Here is a 22,875-nt window from a genome sequence, read left to right on the forward strand (position 1 = left end):
CAGTATAACCTGTTCATACTTAAGCTAAATACTGAAGAAGAAATATTTCCTAGGTTGGATGGTGATATCTATACTGCTGTATATCTTTGGACCACTAATTTTTACACTGTAAACTGTTATGATATATTTGTGACAATGCTTCAGGAAACACTATGAAGCAAGGTGACTAATCATTACGCGAAATACACAACTTTACACCGCTTACCATCACAGCTGGGCAATGCATGGTTCCACTGATGGCTCCTTTCACAAACCAAAGGTTCATCATCACTTAAAATATATCCAGACTCACAGGTGAAAGTCACAGAGGATCCAATCCCGAAGTATATTCCATGTCGATGACCATTTACTGGAATGCCTGGGTCAAGGCATGAATCAGATTCTAGGGTAACACCTGGAGTATATAAATTGATAAAGATTATTTTGAAATATTATGGTGGACATTTTAACACACATTTTCTCAGGTCCAGATCCGAGATCGGATTTATTCATTTTTGTATTTTTCATTTCAAAGGGGTTTTTTGTTTTTTTTCAATGTCTGAAGTTTGAGTTAATGTCCTTTCTTAGGAGTCAAGACTAATGTTCATTATTTAGCATTGTATCAGTTTAACATGAAATATCTTCTTTTTACTTTTTTTCTCCATGCAAGTGATTTTTATATTGTTTTTTTCTGTGACAGTTAGGGCTTTCTTTTGCTATCAGTTGAGTGAATATCTTTTTCAATGGGATCGAGCTGAAGCCACTCTGGCTTTGCTGGATTTCTCACCCGTGGAACTGCTATGCACATAGCACTTTCTCCATTCACTGTAAGTAGTAAAAATAGTTTGTGGAGGAGGTCAGACTTCACTGGGGCTCCCTGAGCAGTCCTGGCACTGAAGAGAGTGATCCCATAGACATCACTATATTGGCCCAGTAGTGCCTGATTATCCAATAGGCTGGCTAAGCTGAAGCCTAGAGTGCAAGGCTTTTGGGGCAGAACAAAATTGGGGTGTGTGCAAAACTGTGACAGGGAGAGGTATAAACTGAAATTCATTTTAAAACTTAAGATAATAGTTGTTCTCCAAAGTAAAAAGAAAGCATACAAATATTGTAGTAGGGTTTTCATTTTGACATGTTCCCATAGTAAAGGCTGAAAACAGTGAGTTATCCTCAGGCAGGTGCTTAAGGATAAGTGATTAGAAGAGACAAGGATGATGACAGGCACAAGCTGACTGGCCCCCACCAGACTCCCAACCCCCACCTGCACATCTTCACCCTCAATAGTGCTGGTTCTTGCCTCCGTTCTGCTATGCAGTTCTGATTTTAATGAAAGCTAAATGGGTGACAAAGATTGCCAAGACCATTTTAAAAAGTCAAGTGTAGCTGGGTTTTGAAAACAAAGGAACATAAACATTGGTGGGATGAAGTCAATGAAGCCTGATTTTAAATTATGGACTCTTGTTTCATCCTACTGCACATTGGCTAGGCGAAGGGGGAGGTACGAATATATTATCCTATGACAGCCTGCACCTTTAATCAAGCCCTGTTGCCAAGGAAAGATCACTACCTGTATGTAAGTCAGGTCTGTCCCTATTCACTGATGCTGCTAATCACAGTTACTAATTTGTAGCATGCTCTGAGAGCATGATGTAATGATGTAAAACTTACGCTTGCGATCCCTGAAACATGGAGGGACACAGAGGTAAATTTTAAGTTTAGGGCACTGGGAGAATTGATTGTAAAAGCTTTCAGAAAACCCACTGGATTATTTAGTTATTGTATAAGTTCCTTCTATCACTTGTAGTACTGTACATAAAAGCAGATAGTAGAATTGTGGGCCACATTGGTGCTTCTAGTGGATGAATTAAATTGTTATTTTTTTTTTATTAAGATACCATATACACACAGTTTATACCATGACTAGTTTTAATGTCATCTTTAATCTTCTTTTAGCCCTAAAAATGTGAAACATATGTAGAGTGGTCTGCATGAAAAGTGCTTATAACTTAATTGTGCACCTCTCGGTGAGAATTTATATTTGCAATATAAAAAAATATTTTTTGTAAGTAAATTAACATTTGTAATCACATAAATACATGTTACTGTCACGGTTATCAGGATCTATACCATTGAATTATGGATGCATGCCCATAAGCTTATTTTAGGATTATAAGACCTGTTAGGCAGTTGTTATTAAATATCGTTTGACAGGCTATGATCCGTGAAAACATATAATGTGTACTGAAATCAAACATACATGTTGCCTGGTTTGAGTCCTTTATTTTTTCAACAGTGTACTGTCACATTTTTATAGATGCTAATCATAAAAGTATGTGCTGTATAAAGGATGCATTTGAATCTTGTTTGACATGTTTTTGCTGGAAGGCCTGTATATATTAATGCCAGACTAAATCAATAATTAGATTAATCTAGTACAAGTATTCCTAAGAGCTTTTGTAGGAATCATATGTCGCATGTTTCCTTTTTTACCTTGCATGTAAGAACCACATTTTGGAAATGTACAGTAAAATAATTTATTTCATTTAGACACAGAGTAAATTAATAAAATAAGACATGTCTAATCTTCAAAGGACATTGTAATGCGTTTTGTGTACTGATAATTTCTACTCAAGAATTTGCCACACAACAGAATCGATAACTTACTTTCATAGCGAATTAGAAAGCCAACACTGGAACGGCTATTATCAGTTATGAATAGAAGATACATGTAATTTCCTGTACTAATGAGAAATTGGGGTGCTTGTGTACCATGATACTCTCCAATCAATGGCGAAGAGTTGGCTGGGCCATCCCGAACTTCAAGAATATCATAGTTTACTTCAGTCTGAAATCTGGGGCAAGAATGTAGATAAATAACATTCATTCATTTAATAATATATATTTATATTTTTGCATTAAATTGATTGTCATTGACTATGACTCAAATCACAAACCAATATACTACAAATTCCCCACGGATGCAAATGATGGATTTGGTCAGCATAACATGGAGTAAAATTTAATACAGTCACCACCTCCCTAAATACAATGAATTCAAATGTTTAAACTAAACAGTTCAGTTGTTAATAGCACCAAAACAATCTTATAAATATTAATTCAGTTTATCAATACAATTAAAGGCAGTGCCGAATTAAACAGTGCACCTAAGAAGTTTCTTTTTTTAGCTATTAATGATATGAAAACAAACATATAAACAAAAGGCAATTGCTGCAAATTACTGACATAAAATGATATCACAGAAGATAAGTAGCAAATTAAAGAAGATTGGAAATTTCAAAAAATCACAACATGTCCTTTAAGAAATGGATCCGTTTATTTAAACCAACACCATATTATAGAAAGATTTAACTGTAAAAGATTAGTGATTATGTTGTTTGAAGACGACTTTGTAGACATTGTAAGCCTTTTCTACGTTATTAAAATTCTATGCATGAATGAATTCTGAAAAATGAATAAATAATAACATGCAGGGCTTACCCCTCAAATCACGCTATTCTTTATACTTTATTTAATTAAAATCTGGTTTCCTTTTATTTTGTTTTGTTACAACAGTGAGGAATAACATCAATAAATATATGTATTTATTCAATAAATTATTAATAAAAATGTGATTAATTACTGTGGACAGGGTTTCCCAAATCCAGTCCAAGGGGAGCCCTAACAGTGCAGGTTTTCTAAGTCACCCCTAAAATATTTAGCATCAACTGTGGATCTATAAAAATGAAATGTGTTAGTGAGTAACAGATACACCTGTGCTGCAGCAAGGAGTTATGGAAAACATGCACTGTTAGGGCCCCATGTGGACTGGGTTTGAGAAACCCCACTGGGGACTGTTTACTTTAAATTTTGGGCATCATGCATATTAAGTATAAAAATAGTGTGTTTTAAACAATAAATGAAAATAATAATAATCCTGTTTTACATTATGCTTGTAAATGCTTGTAAACGTTCTTTACATATACATTAAGTGAATTTGTATTTTATTATTATTATTATTATTATTATTATTATTATTATCATCATAATTATTATTATCCTTTATTTATAAGACGCCACAAGAGTTCCACACAATACAAACAGTAGACCATACAGGGAAAACAGTACAGAACAATAAACAAGTAATACCATGATTCCAGAAGCTCCAGGCATATCAATTATAGTGAAGTTGGAGCAGAAGAATAGTTATATAGACAGGAGGGAAGAGGGCCCTGCTCGTAAGAGCTCACGTAGTAAACAGAGGGCAAACAGACAACAGGCACAAAGGGGAGTCAGAAGAGAGAAACAAGCACAGGAGGAGCCAGTAAAGAGGCTGGGAAGAGAGAGGTGATGAGAACGAACATGAAGAGAGGGTTAAGTGGATGGCTGGTAAGCTCTGAGGAAGAGGGGAGTTTTAAGTGCCCGTTTGAAGGAGCACAAATTAAGGGACAAATGGATAGAGCGTGGGAGGTCATGCCAGTGTGGGGGTGCAGCTCGGGAGAAGTCTTGAATTCTGGAATGGGATGAGGTGTTCAGAGTGGAGAAGAGGCGACGGTCATTCTCCGATCACAGGGACGAGTGGGAGTGTGAATGTAGAGGAGATTGGAGAGGGCCTTGTCTTGTAGGTGAGGGAGTTTTAAAAGGATTCTGTCGGGGAAAAGGAGCCAGTGTAAGGCAAGGAAGAGAGGGGAGGCAGAAGAAGAGCATCATGAAAGGAAGATAAGTCTCACAGCCACATTTAGTATAGAACAAAGGGGGGCAAGGTAGAAGTGGTGGAGGTTGGTAAAGAGAAGGTTATCATTCACAGTGTCGTACATAGGGGATGGACAGGGTACACATTTATAAAATTACACCATATGCAAACCAACAAATAATACAGGATTACACAAAACATAAGCATGCAATGAAGAAACAGTTAGGAAATATCTGAATACAAAGTAATGCATACCAACTGCCCGCATTAATTAAACTTGTGTTTAGAGGTATGGGCTTGAGAGACAGAGTGGGAAACATGTCTAAAGATCTCGAGGAACTGTGCAGAAAGTGCACAGGTAGAAAAAAACACAAGGAAAGAGAGTCCTGCTCATGAAAATTGACATCCTAAAGGGAAAGGGTAGACACAAATGTGGTGACACTCAGTGGGGAAGTTGAGGTTGTAGTAGAGGTGGTAATAGAGAAAGAGGAATTATGAGCTAGGTGTGAATGAAGAGATGTGTTTTAAGGGCATGTTTGAAGCCTTGGGGACTGGAGATTAGTCTAATAGGGTGTGGGAGTGGGTTCCACAGTTTTGGAACAGTATGGGAGAAAGGAAGGAGGGTGAGTGGAAGTTTTGGTAGAAATGAGTTTAGGAATGTAATGGGGAGAGAAGAGAATGAGGGCTTTGCAGGAGATAGGGAGCCATTGTAATGACTGGCAGAGATGTCAGCTGAGTTAGAGCAGCAAGAGAGGAAGATAAGCTAGACAGCGACATTGAGCATAGACTGAAGAAGTGAGAGTTGGGAAGAAGGAAGGCCAAGGAGGAGATGTTGCAGGTAAATTTGGGTAACATAAGTGTGTTTTATATTTATTACTCATGTATTTTAGGTGCAGTGGCTTTTTAAGATCAATATTCTGAGCAACTTTATACAATTTAAAATAAATGCATGATATATTTTATGTACTATACGTTTTTAAGATGATGATAATAATAATAATAATAATAATAATAATAATAATAATAATAATAATATCTATATCTTAATTTAGCACTTACAATTTTACACGGCATAGCATACTATATTTTCAAGCTCACAAAATAACCTTGGTGTCTGGAAATTAAGTTACTTTTCCAAGGTCAAAAGGAGTTGAAACTTAGATGTAACTGGGGTTTTCAGCAAAACACCTAGAATCATAATGTTATTACTATTAATCATTGAGCAATCAATTAATTTAATCATACAAAGTAAAATACCCCACTGTTTTAACTTCACTAGGTAACCTAATTGAGAGGGAATAATTGATATGTAGATTCCAGCTGCTTTTGGTCACACTGTGCACTTACACCTGATAATTAAGTGCTGATTACAGTAACTAGCTTAAAATTTCAATTTAATGTGTATCACCTTGTAGACCTTGATCAATATACTGCAGTGTTAGAGTTAACCACAATATCGCCCAGCATGTCTGTTTACATCTTTTCGTGGAACCTTGCGTTAACAATTTTCTGCTCCTTGAATCTTTAGGCCTTAGATTTATGACAGATGATGAAGCATGTAATCATTCTCTACTGGCTATCTTTTTTCTTACCGGTGAATTGACACCCTCTCTTGATACAATATAACACTGTTCAATGAATACTATTCAGATTTATCTGTAGAGATGTTAACCTCTTGAACTATAAAACGAGAACACTGTACAATATTCTACTTGTCAGCACAGATTAATACAAATATGTGGATCTAAAAAAGATAAAAGTCAAGTAATCATAATCTGTTTATAAACTATATTTGCCATTTAAACTAATGTGAAAGCATGTGAAAATATTTGTTATAGATATAAATGACAACCTATTTCTTTATTACAATTAATTCATTAATTTGGTTGAGAAAAATTCAACAGATATTAATTAGATAATCTATTTATCTAAACATATCTTAACCCTTAGGGAAATACAGTTTCTCCCACTCATATGTCATTATATTAAACCTCCAAAAAAATAAAAATGTCAGCCAACAGGCATATTAATGTTAAAGGGTTTGTTCCATTTTTCACCATCTTATTGAACTGTTCCTGCAAAAATAAAAGAATATGATTGGATATATAAATTCAGTGCTGGCATATATGTGAAACTACAACATATAATTAAAGTGGGGGAGGGTCTGCATACTAACACAAATAAATACATTATTTAATTAATGCATATAGACTTTTTGGATACAAACCACACATACTTTGTACTTTGTAAATGTGCTTTGAATATAATACACAGACAGTGAGTTGACTTCATGCATTTTCCTACCTCTCAAAACTAATTTTAACTGAATGTCCAGTGCTTGCTTCAATCACCCATTCACAGTTCAGGGAATCTTTGTAATACCCAGGCCAGCCTGGAGGAAGGATAATTCCGCTTGATGCAGTTAAGTGTCCTCCACATGGCGCTAAGGAATGAAAATGTAATAATTCATTACTTTCTATTCCAATTTCCATGCACTATTGTATAATTTTTTTGACCTATATGAATATACAATCTATGTAATGCTTTGAAGTTTACCTGGTGATAAATTCTATGCTGTTTTGTGAGCACTGAGCTCTTAAGGTGTATGTTTAGTTACACTACTTTTCTAGTTACATTACTTTTCCCCTTTAACTAGTTACATTACTTTTCATATTTCTATACACAAAAAATAAAGACATTGTAAACCCATATAGTAATGTTAGGGCAAGCAGGAAGGAAACTGTAATGGTCTTGGTGAATAGTTATTGTTAATGCAAAGGACGGTTTTCAGATAAACCTGTTTTCATGGTAAGGTGTTGCATTTAAGCACACATTATTCTATGTTTTTAAACAATTATAATGTAGCCAGCTTATATAGTATATAGTCTGAAATGGATGGTATCAGAGAACAATAGTTTGTACAAGACTACATAGAAATCAATATTCTGTCAAGACATGGGTACATAAACTTGTGGATATTACAACATGCCTTTTCCTTATTGAGTGAACTTCAATTTTAGTGGTTCTTTTATGTGTTGTGTAAATATTTAATGTAAAATATCTTTTGTACAATATTCAAATTAATCTGATAGTACCAATTATTTTACATAATATATGTGCTATATGGTTCAAAGAGGATAATTCTTAACCTTCATTATATCAAAAAGATTTCAGTATATATATTTACTTAAATATATATTTTATTACTTATATACTATATTATATTACTTAATATATCACCTTCACATCTGGGAACAGCAGAACTCCACACTACATTACCCTCCTGTATAATACAAGTGATGGACTCAGATCCTTGAGTTTTAATGAAGCCTTCATCACAATGAAAAGATACTGAGCTTCCAAGAAGAAATCTATCTCCAAACCTCCTTCCATTTGTAGGTATTCCAGGATCATGACATTCATTTTGGCCAAAAGCTGTTAAAATTAATAAATTAATTAAGCACAAAAACATATGATGTGGTACTATATATTATTTTGAGAAATATCTCAGAAATTATGTCAAACACTGTTTTGAATCTTTTTGGAAACCAGGGAAGTAGACAAAACATTTATTTCAGAGCATTATTCTCAAGTCTGTCCCACTGACAATGTTTTCAATATTTCCTTAACTACAAATTTAATTAATTTTTCTAGCAGTTCTCTCGCAAATATATTCTCAGATCTTGACCATTTGGGATTTTTTAAGACATTGATAAGAATCTCTTTTGAAGAGCTGCAAGTGGAATTTCGGAAAAAAAATAAGGACAAAAAATAAAATACTATCACCTAGTTACACAATGTATTACGCAAACAAACAAGACAATTTCTGAGGGTGAGTGAAAGTTGTTTAATGAGTGATAAGTATAATAGGCTCTATACACTCCATACACTCTCCACAAGTAAAGAATTGTTAGAAATACTGTGCACCACTCAATAACTATTTGTAATGGAGCCTTAGATGCTTAAAAGTATTATTATTAATTTTTATTTATAGGGCGCCACAAAGTATCCGTAGCGCCATACAAGGACAAACAATGGCACAGTACAAGGTGAAACAGCACAGTACAAGTAACAGTAAGCACTATAACTCTGGGGGCTCAGGCACAGCATGAAAGAGAGGGTGTGAGGGGAAAAGTGAGTATAGGCAGGTAACTATGGCCCAAGAGGGTGGGCACGGGTGACAGGTTGAGAGTCACTGAGGGGAGCGGAGAGAAGCGAGAGGAGACAGAGGGCAGAGGGACTGAGAGGAGGTGAGCTGAGTAGCTGGAGAGCGCAGTTAAAAGTGATGGAAACAGAAGGTAGGAGAGCCCTGCTCAAAGGAGCGAACAATCTAAAGGGAGGGGAAGACAGACAGACACATGGATGAGATGGAGAGACAGGAGAAACGGAGAAAGTAAAAGACAATGGGCCTGATTCATCTAAGCACACAAAACTAGCATAATGGGCATTGTTTTCAAAAACGCCCGGAATTTTAGCATATGCACGTATGCATTCAACTACAAGCAGATCTGAAGAAACATCTCTTGTTGAATACAGGTGTAGGTACACTGTTTGTATACAGCCTTTGCTGTATTGAGACAGACACAACACACCTATTTTTCTTGCACATGCCATCTGCTGCCCACCAACTTTGCCCATACATGCTTCTTATGCCCCTCAACCCATTAGATTTTATCTCACATATCAGAATGCCTACCATCTTTTCTCACACATGCCACCCTCGCTATCTGCTTTCTTACAGATACCACCCTGCCCACCAACTTTTGTCTCACTTACTTCTCTGCTCACCAGTATTCTCTCCCATGCCTCCCTCTGCCCACCAGCTTTTCTCACACATGCCTCTTTTGTCACCTGTGGGCTCCACTTTACACTTCTTCTTAACTGATTTTCCTCCAGTGCTGTCAGCTAGAAAGGAACCTTGCTGCAGCCCACCTCTGTTATGTAACATGCGACTGCAACAGTCACCTGATATACAGAGCAGTAGGAAGGAACAACCCTTCTATTAGCCCTTTAGGTGCCATTGTGGTGACCTCATCAATGTGGAGGTGGGGTGCATAGTGCACACTCTAAATACTGGCACCTCAACAATTGCCTAAAGCTGACTAATGATAGTGCCAGGCCTGGAGGAAACACAAGGTCCCCCTTCACTGGAACGACCTCCCTCGCTCCATCCGTCTATCTCCTAACCTGTGCTCCTTTAAACAAGCACTCAAAACTCACCTGTTCCTCAAAGCCTATCAACCATCCACTTAACACCCTCATCTTCTCTACTCAGTCACCCCTCTCTCCTCCCAACCCCCCTTTTCTCCCCCATACTTCAACTGCCTCCCCTTGTGCCTATTTGTTTACCCTCCTTTAGGATGTAAGCTCATATTAGTAGGCCCCTCTTCCCTCTGTCTCCACTCCTGTTCTTTTGCTCCACCTCTACTGCATTAGCCTGCCAGAGTTTCTGAAGTATTGGTATTCGTATTTTTTGTTTATTGTTCTGTACTGTCTCTCCCTGTATAGTCTACTGTTTGTTCTGTCAACAGCGCTGCGGAAATCTTGTGGCGCCTAACAAATAAACGATAATAATAATAATAGCTACTAGAACCTGAAAAAACTGTGAAAGCATAGTGTGAAGATAAAGTGTGCTACACTACGTTGCATTTGTTAGTGAGGCATAGAACAACAAAATCAGGAAGGGTATTTGCACTTGTGACATGTAAAATAATATTAATTTGAAATGTGAAACATGCATCTCTGAAAGTTTTTAATGTATGTTCTTAAAATGAAATATGAAAACTGCTTAAATCAATCTCATTGTTAAAATCAAATCTTTAACAAGGAATTACGCAATTAAAAATATTATCCATTGTTTTTTTTAAAAAAATTATCCTTACTTGTATAGGTAATATTAAAGCCTCTTCCAGTAGTCGAATGATCAGATTGAAATTCTAAACGAACAACATGGCTGTTGCTTGCAATCTGAGAGGGCACTTCATTTCCTGAATATGTACCAAGAGCAGGCAATTCAGCAATGCCCTCATCCTTTACAGCAACATAATCAAACTGTGGTTCCACATCAAAGTCATTGAAGATCAGATGAATCCTGCTTCCTGGCTCACATATTATTAACCACACACAGTTCATGTTGTTTCCATATTCTTCAGGATAGTTTGGTGAAAGAATGATTCCAGAAGGTGTTGTAAAATTAAAGAAACATGAAACTGTAAAGACATAAAAAAAATATGTAATCCTACAAGCAATTATGGAGATTTATTAGAAAAAAAAACCAGTCACATTCTTTTGTCACTGTAAATGATTCCCAGGTTAAATGTTTTTACTATAGGGGTAATTTAAATATATCCTTATATCTGTCCTGAACTAATTATCAATGAACAATTATTTCTTCATTAAATCCTATGCTAAATTCTACATCATAAATTTTGCACCTGCTAATCACATATTTAATAATTTAACATACCAGACATTAAATGTTTTCATTATTAACAGTATACTGTATTTTGAAACAGACAATGTAGTATAAGATGAAACACATTAATGCATTTAAAATGAAATGCAAACAACAAAATATAGTTCAACAATAAATGCAACACTCATAAAATGTAAATTGTTTCCAAACTCACAAAACTTCTTTTTTTCCAGACAAATCTAGTTAACCTTCCTAATTTGGAGTTCCTATGTTTCAGTTAGGATTTTGTTTTGTATGAGCTATTTTTGTATAAGAATGAGGAGGAGGCTGAGCATTAATCACCTTGGCCTTTGGCCAGATACTCACCCATTGTTACACACTTACCTGTCCCCATTCCAGCGCCGCGATCTCTGCTGCTTCCGGGTCCCGGCTGGGCGATCACATGACACGGCAGGCGGGGAATTCAAAGATGCTCTATAAGAACACTGCTCTGATGCCTGGGCAGCGGCAGAGCAACTGCCTCCTGTTCCTGACTCACCGGTTTCCTGTGCTCCTCAGTGAATCTTGCTGATCTTCCAGACTTTGCTCCAGTGTACCAGACCAGGCTTGTTTGACCACGTTACCTCTTTGCTCCAAGTGTACCAGACTCCGGCTTGCTGACCACGTCTAATCTCTGCTCCAGTGTACCAGACCCCGGCTTGCTGACCACGTCTAATCTCTGCTCCAGTGTACCAGACCCCGGCTTGCTGACCACGTCTATCTCTGCTCCAAGTGTACCACTCCCTGGCTCGCTGACCACGGCTAATCTCTTCTCCAGTGTACCAGACCCCGGCTTGCTGATTACAGCTATATCTCCCACATCCTTACCTCTAGAGGCAGACCAGTGGACCGCGACCTGTGTTCCTCCGCACCAAAGCCCATCCCGCCTTGCGGCGGTTCTTGGTGAACACCAGGGGGTTTGTTAGACTCTGCACCACCGGCCAGCCAGCGCTAATCTAGAGTAAGGCAAGTACTCCATATTTATTACTATTTACTGCACAGTATACAAGTATTACACTGCACAGTATACAAGTGTTACACCCATCCCATTAGTGGTGACAACAATCAGCAGATCACAAGGTGCTACTGTAGTATCTACTCAGGTTTCGTCAAGCAATATTGGCATTTCAGACCAGGTGGGTATTCACAGTTTTAAGAATATAGGTCAGCAGGGACTGCCATGACCTTTCTGCTAGTCAGAGATAGTGTGGAGACTTTTGCACCATTTTGGTAATGGCCAATCAAATCACAACACACATCATGTATTGTCTGTGATAGAAGTAGATGTATAGATGGCTTCAGATCCTGCCCATGCTGTATTGTCAGTAAAAGACAATAGCCTGATTTGATGTGCTGCAGCAATTTTAGCCACTTCCTCAGAGGACTCATTCCCTTCTGTTATGTCTACTGCTGCAGAGTCACTGGACATTCAGTTTAGCAACCAGATGCAGACAAATGCCTCTGCAGTGGTTGTAATTGACACACTGCCTAGGTGAGTACAAAATGTTCAAGTTCTAATGCCTGCAGCATCTGCTGCAAATGTGGATAGCTCAGAGTCCTATTCATGGTTGGTTTTGGCAGTATATCAAACTGCAGATGACACTTCATGAGGGACTCAATGATTGTTACCTGCAAACTATGCAGCACTGTTTTTAGAGCTCCTCTTCCCTCCACTGACATCTCTAGAGAGTGCCCAAATAGACCTGGACAAGCTTAGCATTGGTTTGTTGGCTACTACAAAGGTTCCTAATTGCACTATTATGACTACCAAAATACACAATGGTGGCACCAGTAACAGTGGATCCGATAGCAGTACATGTGCTATGGTACTATGCACAGCACTAGCCAATATTCAAGCAAGAGAAAACAATTGTTGGGACAGGGCAAGTCAGTAGTATATTCCTGTTCCTTTCTAGTAAGAAGGTGGATAGTCTCAGATCCCCGTACCTAACTGTTTACTGTCTCTGTTAAAGAAGGATGAGTTTTGGTGAGCAGGATCTATATATGCTGCTGCACAGTCAGTCAGGCAGAACACATTCACATAGCTCATTCTGAGTAATTACAGGCTATGGAATTTGAAGCTAAGCAGCAATGTGTTCTGAATTAATGTGTTCAGAAACGTGCATCTTTGCTAGAGGTACACTATCCTCATTTACACTACCAGGGACACATCTCTGTACATTGACAGAAGCTGTTTAGGCCAATTTGTCTTTATCTATATTTTATCGTTGACTGCCAGGATGATTTCAGCAGCAGGCAATACTAGTCATGTGTCCGTATTATGGTTATGTCCTGTACTCCTACCTAAAATATCTGTCACTATCACTACTTCACTGTAGTCAGGCTTAATGTACTGCTGCCTTTCCTGCTTTTGGCAGTTTCTTTTACAGGGACTCAAGCAAGCAGCAGATGTACATTTGATTCAGAACGGAACCAATTTTGCTTCCACTTATTCTTATTTTATCTTGGTTTTGTGTGTGTGTTTTATATCGTTTATATAGCATATGTTTCTTTGCAGTAAACTTTGGGAGTTTGTTAAAAAAAAAGAGAATAGGTAGTACTAGGAGTGTAATTAGACATTTGTAGGCCCCATAACATAAATTTGGTAGTATGACAGGGAAGGAAGGGCCCACCTCAGCTGTGGGTCCTATACAAGCTGTACCACTAGCAGCTATGATACTTATGCCCCTAGGTGTTATTATTTTAAGTTTATAGCTTGGTTTCTGAGGTTTAAAAAGAAAATTAGATTATATGTTATGAAGCTTATAGTTTGGTTTGTGATTCTTTTTTTGTCAAAACAGAAATTAAATTTAGATTTACTGTTACTGCTTCTGGTGCCTTAAACCTAAACAGCAGGGTGTAATGGACACCAGCTACCTAGTCTACATCACATGATTAGGGATCACATTCCTGCTTCTAACAGAGTGAGTAACATAGATCAAAAATTTATTTAACGTGAAGCCAAACGGATATATTCCCTGGGGACCCGGTGGTTTGTCGAGACATTACACATCAGTTGTTTTTTGGGGTAGATACTTTACTATAAAACGTCAATATTAGTTATTGCATAACTTTCATATTTTTTTTTAATTATCTAATATGCAAATTAGGGATGTGCACCGGCGACTTTTGAGGTCTCGTGTTTTGTGTTTTGGATCCGGATTTTCGTTATTTTTGAGGTTCGGATTTGTCTCGCAAAACACTTGACGAAAGGTCTCGGTTCGGATTTAAGGTATTGGATTCGGATTTTTTTTGAAAAAAACATAAAAAGTTTAAAAATCAAGTTTTTGGGCTTATTTTCACTCCTAGGCTATTATTAACCTCAATAACATTCAATAACAAGCATTTCCACTAATTTACAGTGTATTCTGAACACCTCACAATATAGTTATTAGTCCAAAACGTTGCAACAAGGTATCTTTCTGGACTGCGTAGAGGAGTGGGTCACCACAATATATATTAAAAACCCTGAACTTTTATGATTCGCACCAATAAATGTACCTGGACTGCATAGAGGAGTGGGTCACCACAATATATCTTAAAAACCCTGAACTTTTATGAATCGCACCAATAATTGTACCTGGACTGCGTAGAGGAGTGGGTCACCACAATATATTAAAAACCCTGAACTTTTATGATTCGCACCAATAATTGTACCTGGACTGCGTAGAGGAGTGGGTCACCACAATATCTTAAAAACCCTGAACTTTTATGATTCGCACCAATAAATGTACCTGGACTGCGTAGAGGAGTGGGTCACCACAATATATATTAAAAACCCTGAACTTTTATGATTCGCACCAATAATTGTACCTGGACTGCGTAGAGGAGTAGGTCACCACAATATCTTAAAAACCCTGAACTTTTATGATTCGCACCAATAAATGTACCTGGACTGCGTAGAGGAGTGGGTCACCACAATATATATTAAAAACCCTGAACTTTTATGAATCGCACCAATAATTGTACCTGGACTGCGTAGAGGAGTGGGTCACCACAATATAAATTAAAAACCCTGAACTTTTATGAATCGCACCAATAATTGTACCTGGACTGCGTAGAGGAGTGGGTCACCACAATACATTAAAAACCCTGAACTTTTATGATTCCCACCAATAATTGTACCTGGACTGCGTAGAGGAGTGGGCACTGGGCACCACAATAAAATATATAAAAAACCTTCAACAGATCTGCATTACACTACACATACGGCTGCTCCTCCATCCTCTCCATCATATACATGTTGGAGTTTTAGCGTGTGACAACCTCTTGTTTTTGATAATGTCAGTGCATTTTGAATATTTTTCAATTTGCCCCACACCACTGAATGTACTTTATCTATGATACGCAATACGCATCTATCTATCTTGACTGCGTAGTGTGGTGGCCCCGGTACACAATTTGGTACCGAGGCCACAATATAATTAAAAAACCCTCCACGTGTCTGAATTCCACCAAACAAGTATCTGGACTGCATAGTGGGGTGGCCCCGGTACCCAATTTGATACCGGGGCCACAATACCTCCTCCAAACATGGTACAGACAATTCGTCATTGAGATCCCAGACAGACAGGGTCAAAGTGTTATTGTTTGACTTTGTAAACCCAAAAAACTGTCCCTGTTGCACATAGTCGTGCAATGAAGACTGACTTTTTCATTTAAAGGCACGATCTTTCAAGTGTAGTGTTTGTAAGTCTAAGTCATATTATACTTTTGGTAAAATTGGTTTATTTTGTTCCTCTTTATGGTAATTAATTAGTAATAGAATTAAAGTATGAAATAGAATTAAAGTATGAAATAGAATTAAAGTATGAAATAGAATTAAAGTATGAAATAGAATTAAAGTATGAAATAGAATTAAAGTATGAAATAGAATTAAAGTATGAAATAGAGTGGTATAGAGTTGTAGTGTGGTATAGATAGAGTGGTCCACACAATATAATAATAAAACCCTCAACTGGTCTGAATTCCACCAAACAAGTATCTGGACTGCGTAGTGTGGTGGCCCCGGTACACAATTTGGTACCGAGGCCACAATATAATTAAAAAATTGTGCATCAACTGTCACCGTTGTTTAATATCTGATACACCTAAATATGGACTGCACAGTGGAGTGGCCCCGGTAGTAAATTTGGTGCCGGGGCCACAATACCTCCTCCAACTTCCAAGTGTAGTGTTTATAAAGACAGACAGCGTCGAAGTGTTATTAGTTGACTTTCTTAACCCTAAAATTGTCCCTGTTGCAAATATTCATGCAATGGACAGTTACTTTTCTATTGAAAGACTCAAGCTTTCAAGTGTAGTGTTTATAAAATATAAACAACAATACAGTAGTTTTAGAGCACGTCAATACCTCTTGTTTTAAATTATGACACGGCATTTTACTTTTGGTTTAATTTCTTGTATTTTTTTAAATTTGGTTTTACTTTTTGAACATGGCAAACGACTGTTGATTGGTCATATAATGCAAAAAAAAAAGGTCCAAGATGGAATTGTCCTTGGGCCCTCACACCCACCCTTATGTTGTTGAAATAGGACATGCACACTTTAACAAACCAATCATTTCAGCGACAGGGCCTACCAAACAACTTTGGCTGAAATGATTGGTTTGTTTGGGCCCCCACACCAAAAAAAGCTATTCATCTCTCCCTGTACAGACTAAACAGGCTCTACTGAGGCAAGATGTCGTCCTCATCCTCAACCTCTGATTCCTCTCCCCCTACAGTGTGTACTTCCTCCTCATCACACATTATCAATTCGTCCCCGCTGGACTCCACAACCACAGGTCCCTCTGTACTGTCTGGAGGGCAGTGCTGTACTTCATTGAGGAATTGATTATTCATTTTTATAAACATCATTTTTTCAACGTTCTGAGGAAGCAACCTCCTTCGCCGCTCACTGACCAGGTTCCCCGCTGCACTAAAAAATCTTTCCGAGTACACACTGGAGGGGGGACAACTCAGGTAAAATAGAGCCAGTTTGTACAGGGGCTTCCAAACTGCCTTTTTTTCCTGCCAGTAACAATATGGACTGTCTGACATGTCTACTTGGATGGTGTCAGCAAAGTAATCATCCACAATTTTTTCTATTGTGACAGCATCCAATGCAGCGAGAGTAGACATGTCTGCAATGGTTGGCAGGTCCTTCAGTCCGGACCAGATGTTATCAGCATCCCCGCCAGTGCCTCTTTTGGGAAAACTGAGCTTTTTCCTCGCAGCCATAGATGTGGAAGAAAATGAGGGTGGAGCTGTTGGCATGTCACGGTCCTCTTCAGAGGACAATCTCCTGACCAGCAGGTCTTTGCACCGCTGTAGACTTGTGTCCGCCGGAAACAGAGACACAACATACGCTTTAAACCGAGGATCGAGCACGGTGGCCAGAATGTATTCCTCTGACTTTAAAAGAGTGACCACCCTCGGATCCTGGCAAAGCGTACGAAGGGCTAAATCCACAAGAGCTACATGCTTGGTGTAATCGCAATGGCTTACCAGCTCCTCCCTCACTTTCTCCAGCTGCTTCTGCAACAGCCTGATCAGGGGAATGACCTGACTCAAGCTGGCAGTGTCGGAACTGACTTCTCGTGTGGCAAGTTCAAATGGCTGCAGAACCTTGCACAACACGGAAATCAGTCTCCACTGCGCTTGACTGAGGCGCATCCCCACTCCTTTGCCTATGTCGTAGGTGGCTGTGTAGGCCTGAATGGCCTTTTGCTGCTCCTCCATCCTCTGCAGCATATAGAGGGTGGAGTTCCAGCGCGTCACAACCTCTTGTTTGAGGTGATGGCAGGGCAGGTTCATGCTTTTTTGATGTGCCTCTAGTCTGCGGTAGGCACTGGCTGAATGCCGAAAGTGTCCAGCAATTTTGCGCGCCACCGCAAGCATCTCCTGCACACCCCTGTCACTCTTGAGATAATGCTGCACCACCAAATTAATGGTGTGGGCAAAACATGGGACGTGCTGGAAATTGCCCATATTTAATGCCCGCACAATGTTACTGGCATTGTCTGACACCACAAATCCCCATGAGAGTCTAAGTGGGGTAAGCCACTGGGAGATAATTTCCCTCATTTTCTCTAATATGTTGTCAGCGTTGTGCCTCTTATTAAAGCCTGTAATGCACAATGTTGCCTGCCTTTGCATGAGCAGCCATTTTGTAGATGCTGCTACTGATGCAGCTGTTGCTGTTGCTGCGGAAGGGGATGCATCTACCCAGTGGGCTGTCACAGTCATATAGTCCTTCGTTTGCCCAGAACCACTTGTCCACATGTCCGTGGTTAAGTGGACAGTGGGTACAACCGCATTTTTAAGAGCACTGAGGACACTTGATCGTACTTCTCTGTACATTTTTGGTATCGCCTGCCTAGTGAAGTGGAATCTCGAGGGGATTTGGTACCGGGGACACAATACCTCCATCAACCCTCTAAATCCCACTCCACTGATGGCGGACACCGGGCGCACGTCTAACACCAACATTGCAGTTACAGCCGCAGTTATACGCTTTGCAATAGGGTGACTACTATCGTATTTTGTGGTCATGGCAAACGACTGTTGGACGGTCAATTGTTTTGTGAAAGACTTAGCGGTCTTACGACTTCCCCTCTGGGAAGATGACCGACTAACAGCAGCAACAGCAGCAGTGGCAGTAGTAGGCGTACCGCTGCAGGATTCCTCGGATGAATCCCGTATTGAGGAGGACTCAGTCTGGCTGCTGACTTGGGCTGCAGGACTGAATCTGATGGAGATTGTGGAGGAAGTTGACGAGGAGGGTGTTGCTGGTGTGTATCCAACTGGACCACGGGATTTAGGTGTCCCTGTACCGATGAGGGTCCTAGCCCCAGTTCCTGAACTAACCACTGAACTATGAAGGTTATTCAGGTGACGTATAAGGGAGGATGTTCCTAGGTGGGCAAGATCCTTACCCCTGCTTATTTGAGCTTTACATAAGCTACATATGGCCATACATTGGTTGTCTGGATTTGGATAAAAATAACTCCAGACCGAAGAGGTGCATTTTTTGGTCTTCTGACCAGGCATGACGATGGGCTTTTTCATCCCATGGACATCAGCTGTTTCCCCCCCTGGTGCCTCATTTACAATAACCACATCACCATCCTCATCATCAAGTTCCTCCACAGCGCCAGCTACATCATCAATAGCCTCCTCCCGAGCCACCTCTTCCCGTACAGTGATGGGAAGGTCAGGCTTAACAACCACCAACACCCTTGGACTCGCCTTGGGGATTTGTGATAATTTCTCTTTAGAAGGCAGAGTTGTTTGCTGTTTTGTTGCTGACAGCATAACTCTCTTCAATTTTTTGTAGGGGGGGGGAGGAGGAGGAGGGCTAAGATCCGTGGGTGAAGCTGAACCACTAGTCATGAACACGGGCCAGGGCCTAAGCCGTTCCTTGCCACTCCGTGTCGTAAATGGCATATTGGCAACTTTACGTTTCTCCTCAGATGATTTAAAGTTTCTCTTTTTGCTACTTTTTCTTAACTTGGGGTTTTTGGATTTTACATGCCCGGTACTACGAGATTGGGCATCGGGCTTGGAAGACGACGTTGATGGCATTTCATCGTCTATGTCATGACTAGTGACAGCAGCTTCAGCATTAGGAGGAAGTGGGTCTTGATCTTTCCCTACTTTATTCTCCAAATTTTTGGTCTCCATTATATGTAGCACAAGATACTGCAGAATGTGTGAACTTGGTAATATTGCAGTACCAATGGACTTATACTGCTGGATTGGTTTTGCAAATTTGGTTTAAATTATTATATATATTTTTTTTTTTTTAAATTTTTTATTTTTTTTAACTTTTTTTTAATTTTTAAAAAACTTGGGAATAGTGGGGAAAAAACTATGCCCTTAGAAGCACAGAGCACAGGACACAGCACCACTGGACTGAACAGGACACGGCACAGGACCCAGCAGCACTACGGAACTCAGCAGGACAGAGCACAGGACACAGCACCACTGGACTGATACTGCAGAATGTGTGAACTTGGTAATATTGCAGTACCAGTGGACTTATACTGCTGGATTGGTTTTGCACATTTGGTTTAAATTATTATATATTTTTTTTTTTTTTTTAAATTTTTTATTTTTTTTTACTTTTTTTTATTTTTTAAAAACTTGGGAATAATGGGGAAATAACTATGCCCTTAGAAGCACAGAGCACAGGACACAGCACCACTGGACTGAACAGGACACGGCACAGGACCCAGCAGCACTACGGAACTCAGCAGGACAGAGCACAGGACACAGCACCACTGGACTGATACTGCAGAATGTGTGAACTTGGTAATATTGCAGTACCAATGGACTTATACTGCTGGATTGGTTTTGCACATTTGGTTATAATTATATATATTTTTTTTAATTTCTAATTTTTTATTTTTTTTTACTTTTTTTTTATTTTTTAAAAACTTGGGAATAATGGGGAAATAACTATGCCCTTAGAAGCACAGAGCACAGGACACAGCACCACTGGACTGAACAGGACACAGCACAGGACCCAGCAGCACCACTGACCTCAGAAGGACAGAGCACAGCACACAGCACCACTGGACTGATACTGCAGAACACAGCACAGCACAGCACAGCACAGCACAGCACAGCACAGCACAGCACAGAACTAAACAGCACAGAACTAAACAGCACAGAACTAAACAGCACAGAACTAAACAGCACAGAACTAAACAGCACAGAGGACCACCTAACACACCCTCCCTCTACCCTGATCAATGCCCGAGTGAAGATGGCGGCGACTAGCGGGGAATTTATAGGATCCGAGTATCGCGAGATCCGACAACGGGATTATGAGTCAGAGCCTCAGTTTCACTTTTGAATTTGGCGCCAATACCCGGATCTGTCTCGGATCCGACTCGGATCCGCAACGTTCGGGTGGGCTCGGATTTCATAAATCCGAGTGCGCTCATCCCTAATGCAAATATGATGTTACTAACTGAGATGAATACAGTAATATAAAATAACAGTTTTCCTGATTCTGTGGATATAGCATTGCCTTCTCACGTTAACTGAAATACTAAGTGGATTGATATCGGCTGTATGACTGGTTAGGCGATCTGAAATCTTTTTTTTACTGGCAAATATCTATCTATGTTGTGTGGTTTAACCTTGTAACGGAATAGCAACTACTCGTACCACTTTTGATCATCTAAATAGATTGTTGATTGTGGAATTGTTTTGCCCCTTACTTTACAACAACGTCCCTATGGCATGCTAACACTGCATCATGAGCTACTGTGATTATACTCATTAGGGGCATAGTTACTAAAAATACTAGTTCTGCAATATTGCTATATTGTCTTTTCTAATGGTTGCTTTTTATTATATAATATTTACATAAAACATACCAATACTGAAGCAAAAAAGATAAAAGGAAATGTGATTGCGCCGCGCTATAGAAATATGAACAACTAAATATATAATTAATAAATAAAAAAATAGCATCCTCAAACTGCTAATTCTGCAAGAAGACATTGCTACTCTCCAAATAAATAGTTAAAGTTCACACCAAAAGCAGAAAGTGCTTAAAATGTTACGCACAGACCAATAAATGTCTGTCTTACCAAACTGGTTAGTAAGACAATAACAAATATATTATGACTAAAAATAATTAAACATTTAATTTGCAACAAATTGCGTAAAAATCTGTCAGGATTCATACTCTGGAACTGATCTAAATCTTAATTTAGTTTATTTTACAATGAAACATGAATTAATATAATTAAATTGAAAAAAGCACAATACAACAAAGCAATAAATAAAATAAATAATATAGCAGCAATAAATAAAATGTAAATAAAAAGTAATACATAGCAGATATAGAGAATCAAATGATCTTACTGGTAAATAGCAGGAGAACCTAGCTTAATTGGCTCAATGTTTTATGCTAAATATCATAGCATTGAGCAGCAGGGCGGGACTTAATGACACAATTTGCTTTGCCATGCCCCCCATAGTTGGCCCCAGGATATTTCGGCAAGTATACACAATACAAATCCTTGGAAGCATGTCTAAAACAAAGCATTGTTATGTTCATGTCTGGCAATAAAACTTTGAAATTATGACAGAGAGCTAGCAAAGATGTACAGTAGCAGACTCAACTGCCTAAGTTTACTCACAGCATGTACAGAGTGATCACATTAAACTGTTTCTAGCCTACACATTCCCCTGTGCTAGACATGTGAACACAGTATGCTTTGCAGATTAGTGTTCATTTAACAATTATTTAATTTTGCTTTCATAAGTCTAGTGGTTTTTTTGGCCCATTACAAGTAACTATGCTAAAACGACAGCATATCAAACCATAATTTTGGCCACGCACACCAATATTTTGCAATCAATTAAAAATTACCCAGAAACTATGATAGATGAGGATTAGATTTTAGTATAAGATAAATTGGCAATTCATGTTAATCCATTAAAAAACAATTTCTTATATATGTTTCTTATTCTTATATATCTAAATTATTCAGTGTAAGAATATGAAAAACAGACTTTCATATATCTTCTTCTACAATGACCATAGGCGGCACAGGCATAAATGATTCACGATTATAGTAAGCATGGGTTTTGAATGTAAGAAAATCAATCAGTCTAACGGAAAATATAATTCTAAGCACATTCGAATTGCACATGCTGCATAGCTACACTGCATTCAGTTCACATGCATGCATTCCTGCAGTTTTTACCATGCAGTCATGCATCATTTATGTGAACTAATTGCAGTG

The 22,875-nt window shown here is 38.8% G+C and overlaps 1 protein-coding gene across 1 annotated transcript in view; it reads right to left on the reverse strand.

Annotated features, from left to right (window-relative positions):
- The window catches only part of CSMD1 (CUB and Sushi multiple domains 1), a 1,526,452-nt gene that overhangs the window by 385,613 nt on the left and 1,117,964 nt on the right, over nucleotides 1–22,875 (reverse strand). The window contains exons 14-18 of the mRNA XM_075202483.1: nucleotides 10,552–10,878; nucleotides 7,910–8,104; nucleotides 6,974–7,112; nucleotides 2,644–2,831; nucleotides 206–394 (exon numbers count right to left, since the gene is read on the reverse strand). Coding sequence (XP_075058584.1) covers nucleotides 206–394; nucleotides 2,644–2,831; nucleotides 6,974–7,112; nucleotides 7,910–8,104; nucleotides 10,552–10,878 — 1,038 coding nt within the window. The remainder of the gene's footprint in view (nucleotides 1–205; nucleotides 395–2,643; nucleotides 2,832–6,973; nucleotides 7,113–7,909; nucleotides 8,105–10,551; nucleotides 10,879–22,875) is intronic.

Source organism: Mixophyes fleayi, chromosome 3 (assembly GCF_038048845.1).
Source record: "Mixophyes fleayi isolate aMixFle1 chromosome 3, aMixFle1.hap1, whole genome shotgun sequence".
Taxonomy (NCBI): Eukaryota; Metazoa; Chordata; class Amphibia; order Anura; family Limnodynastidae; genus Mixophyes; species Mixophyes fleayi.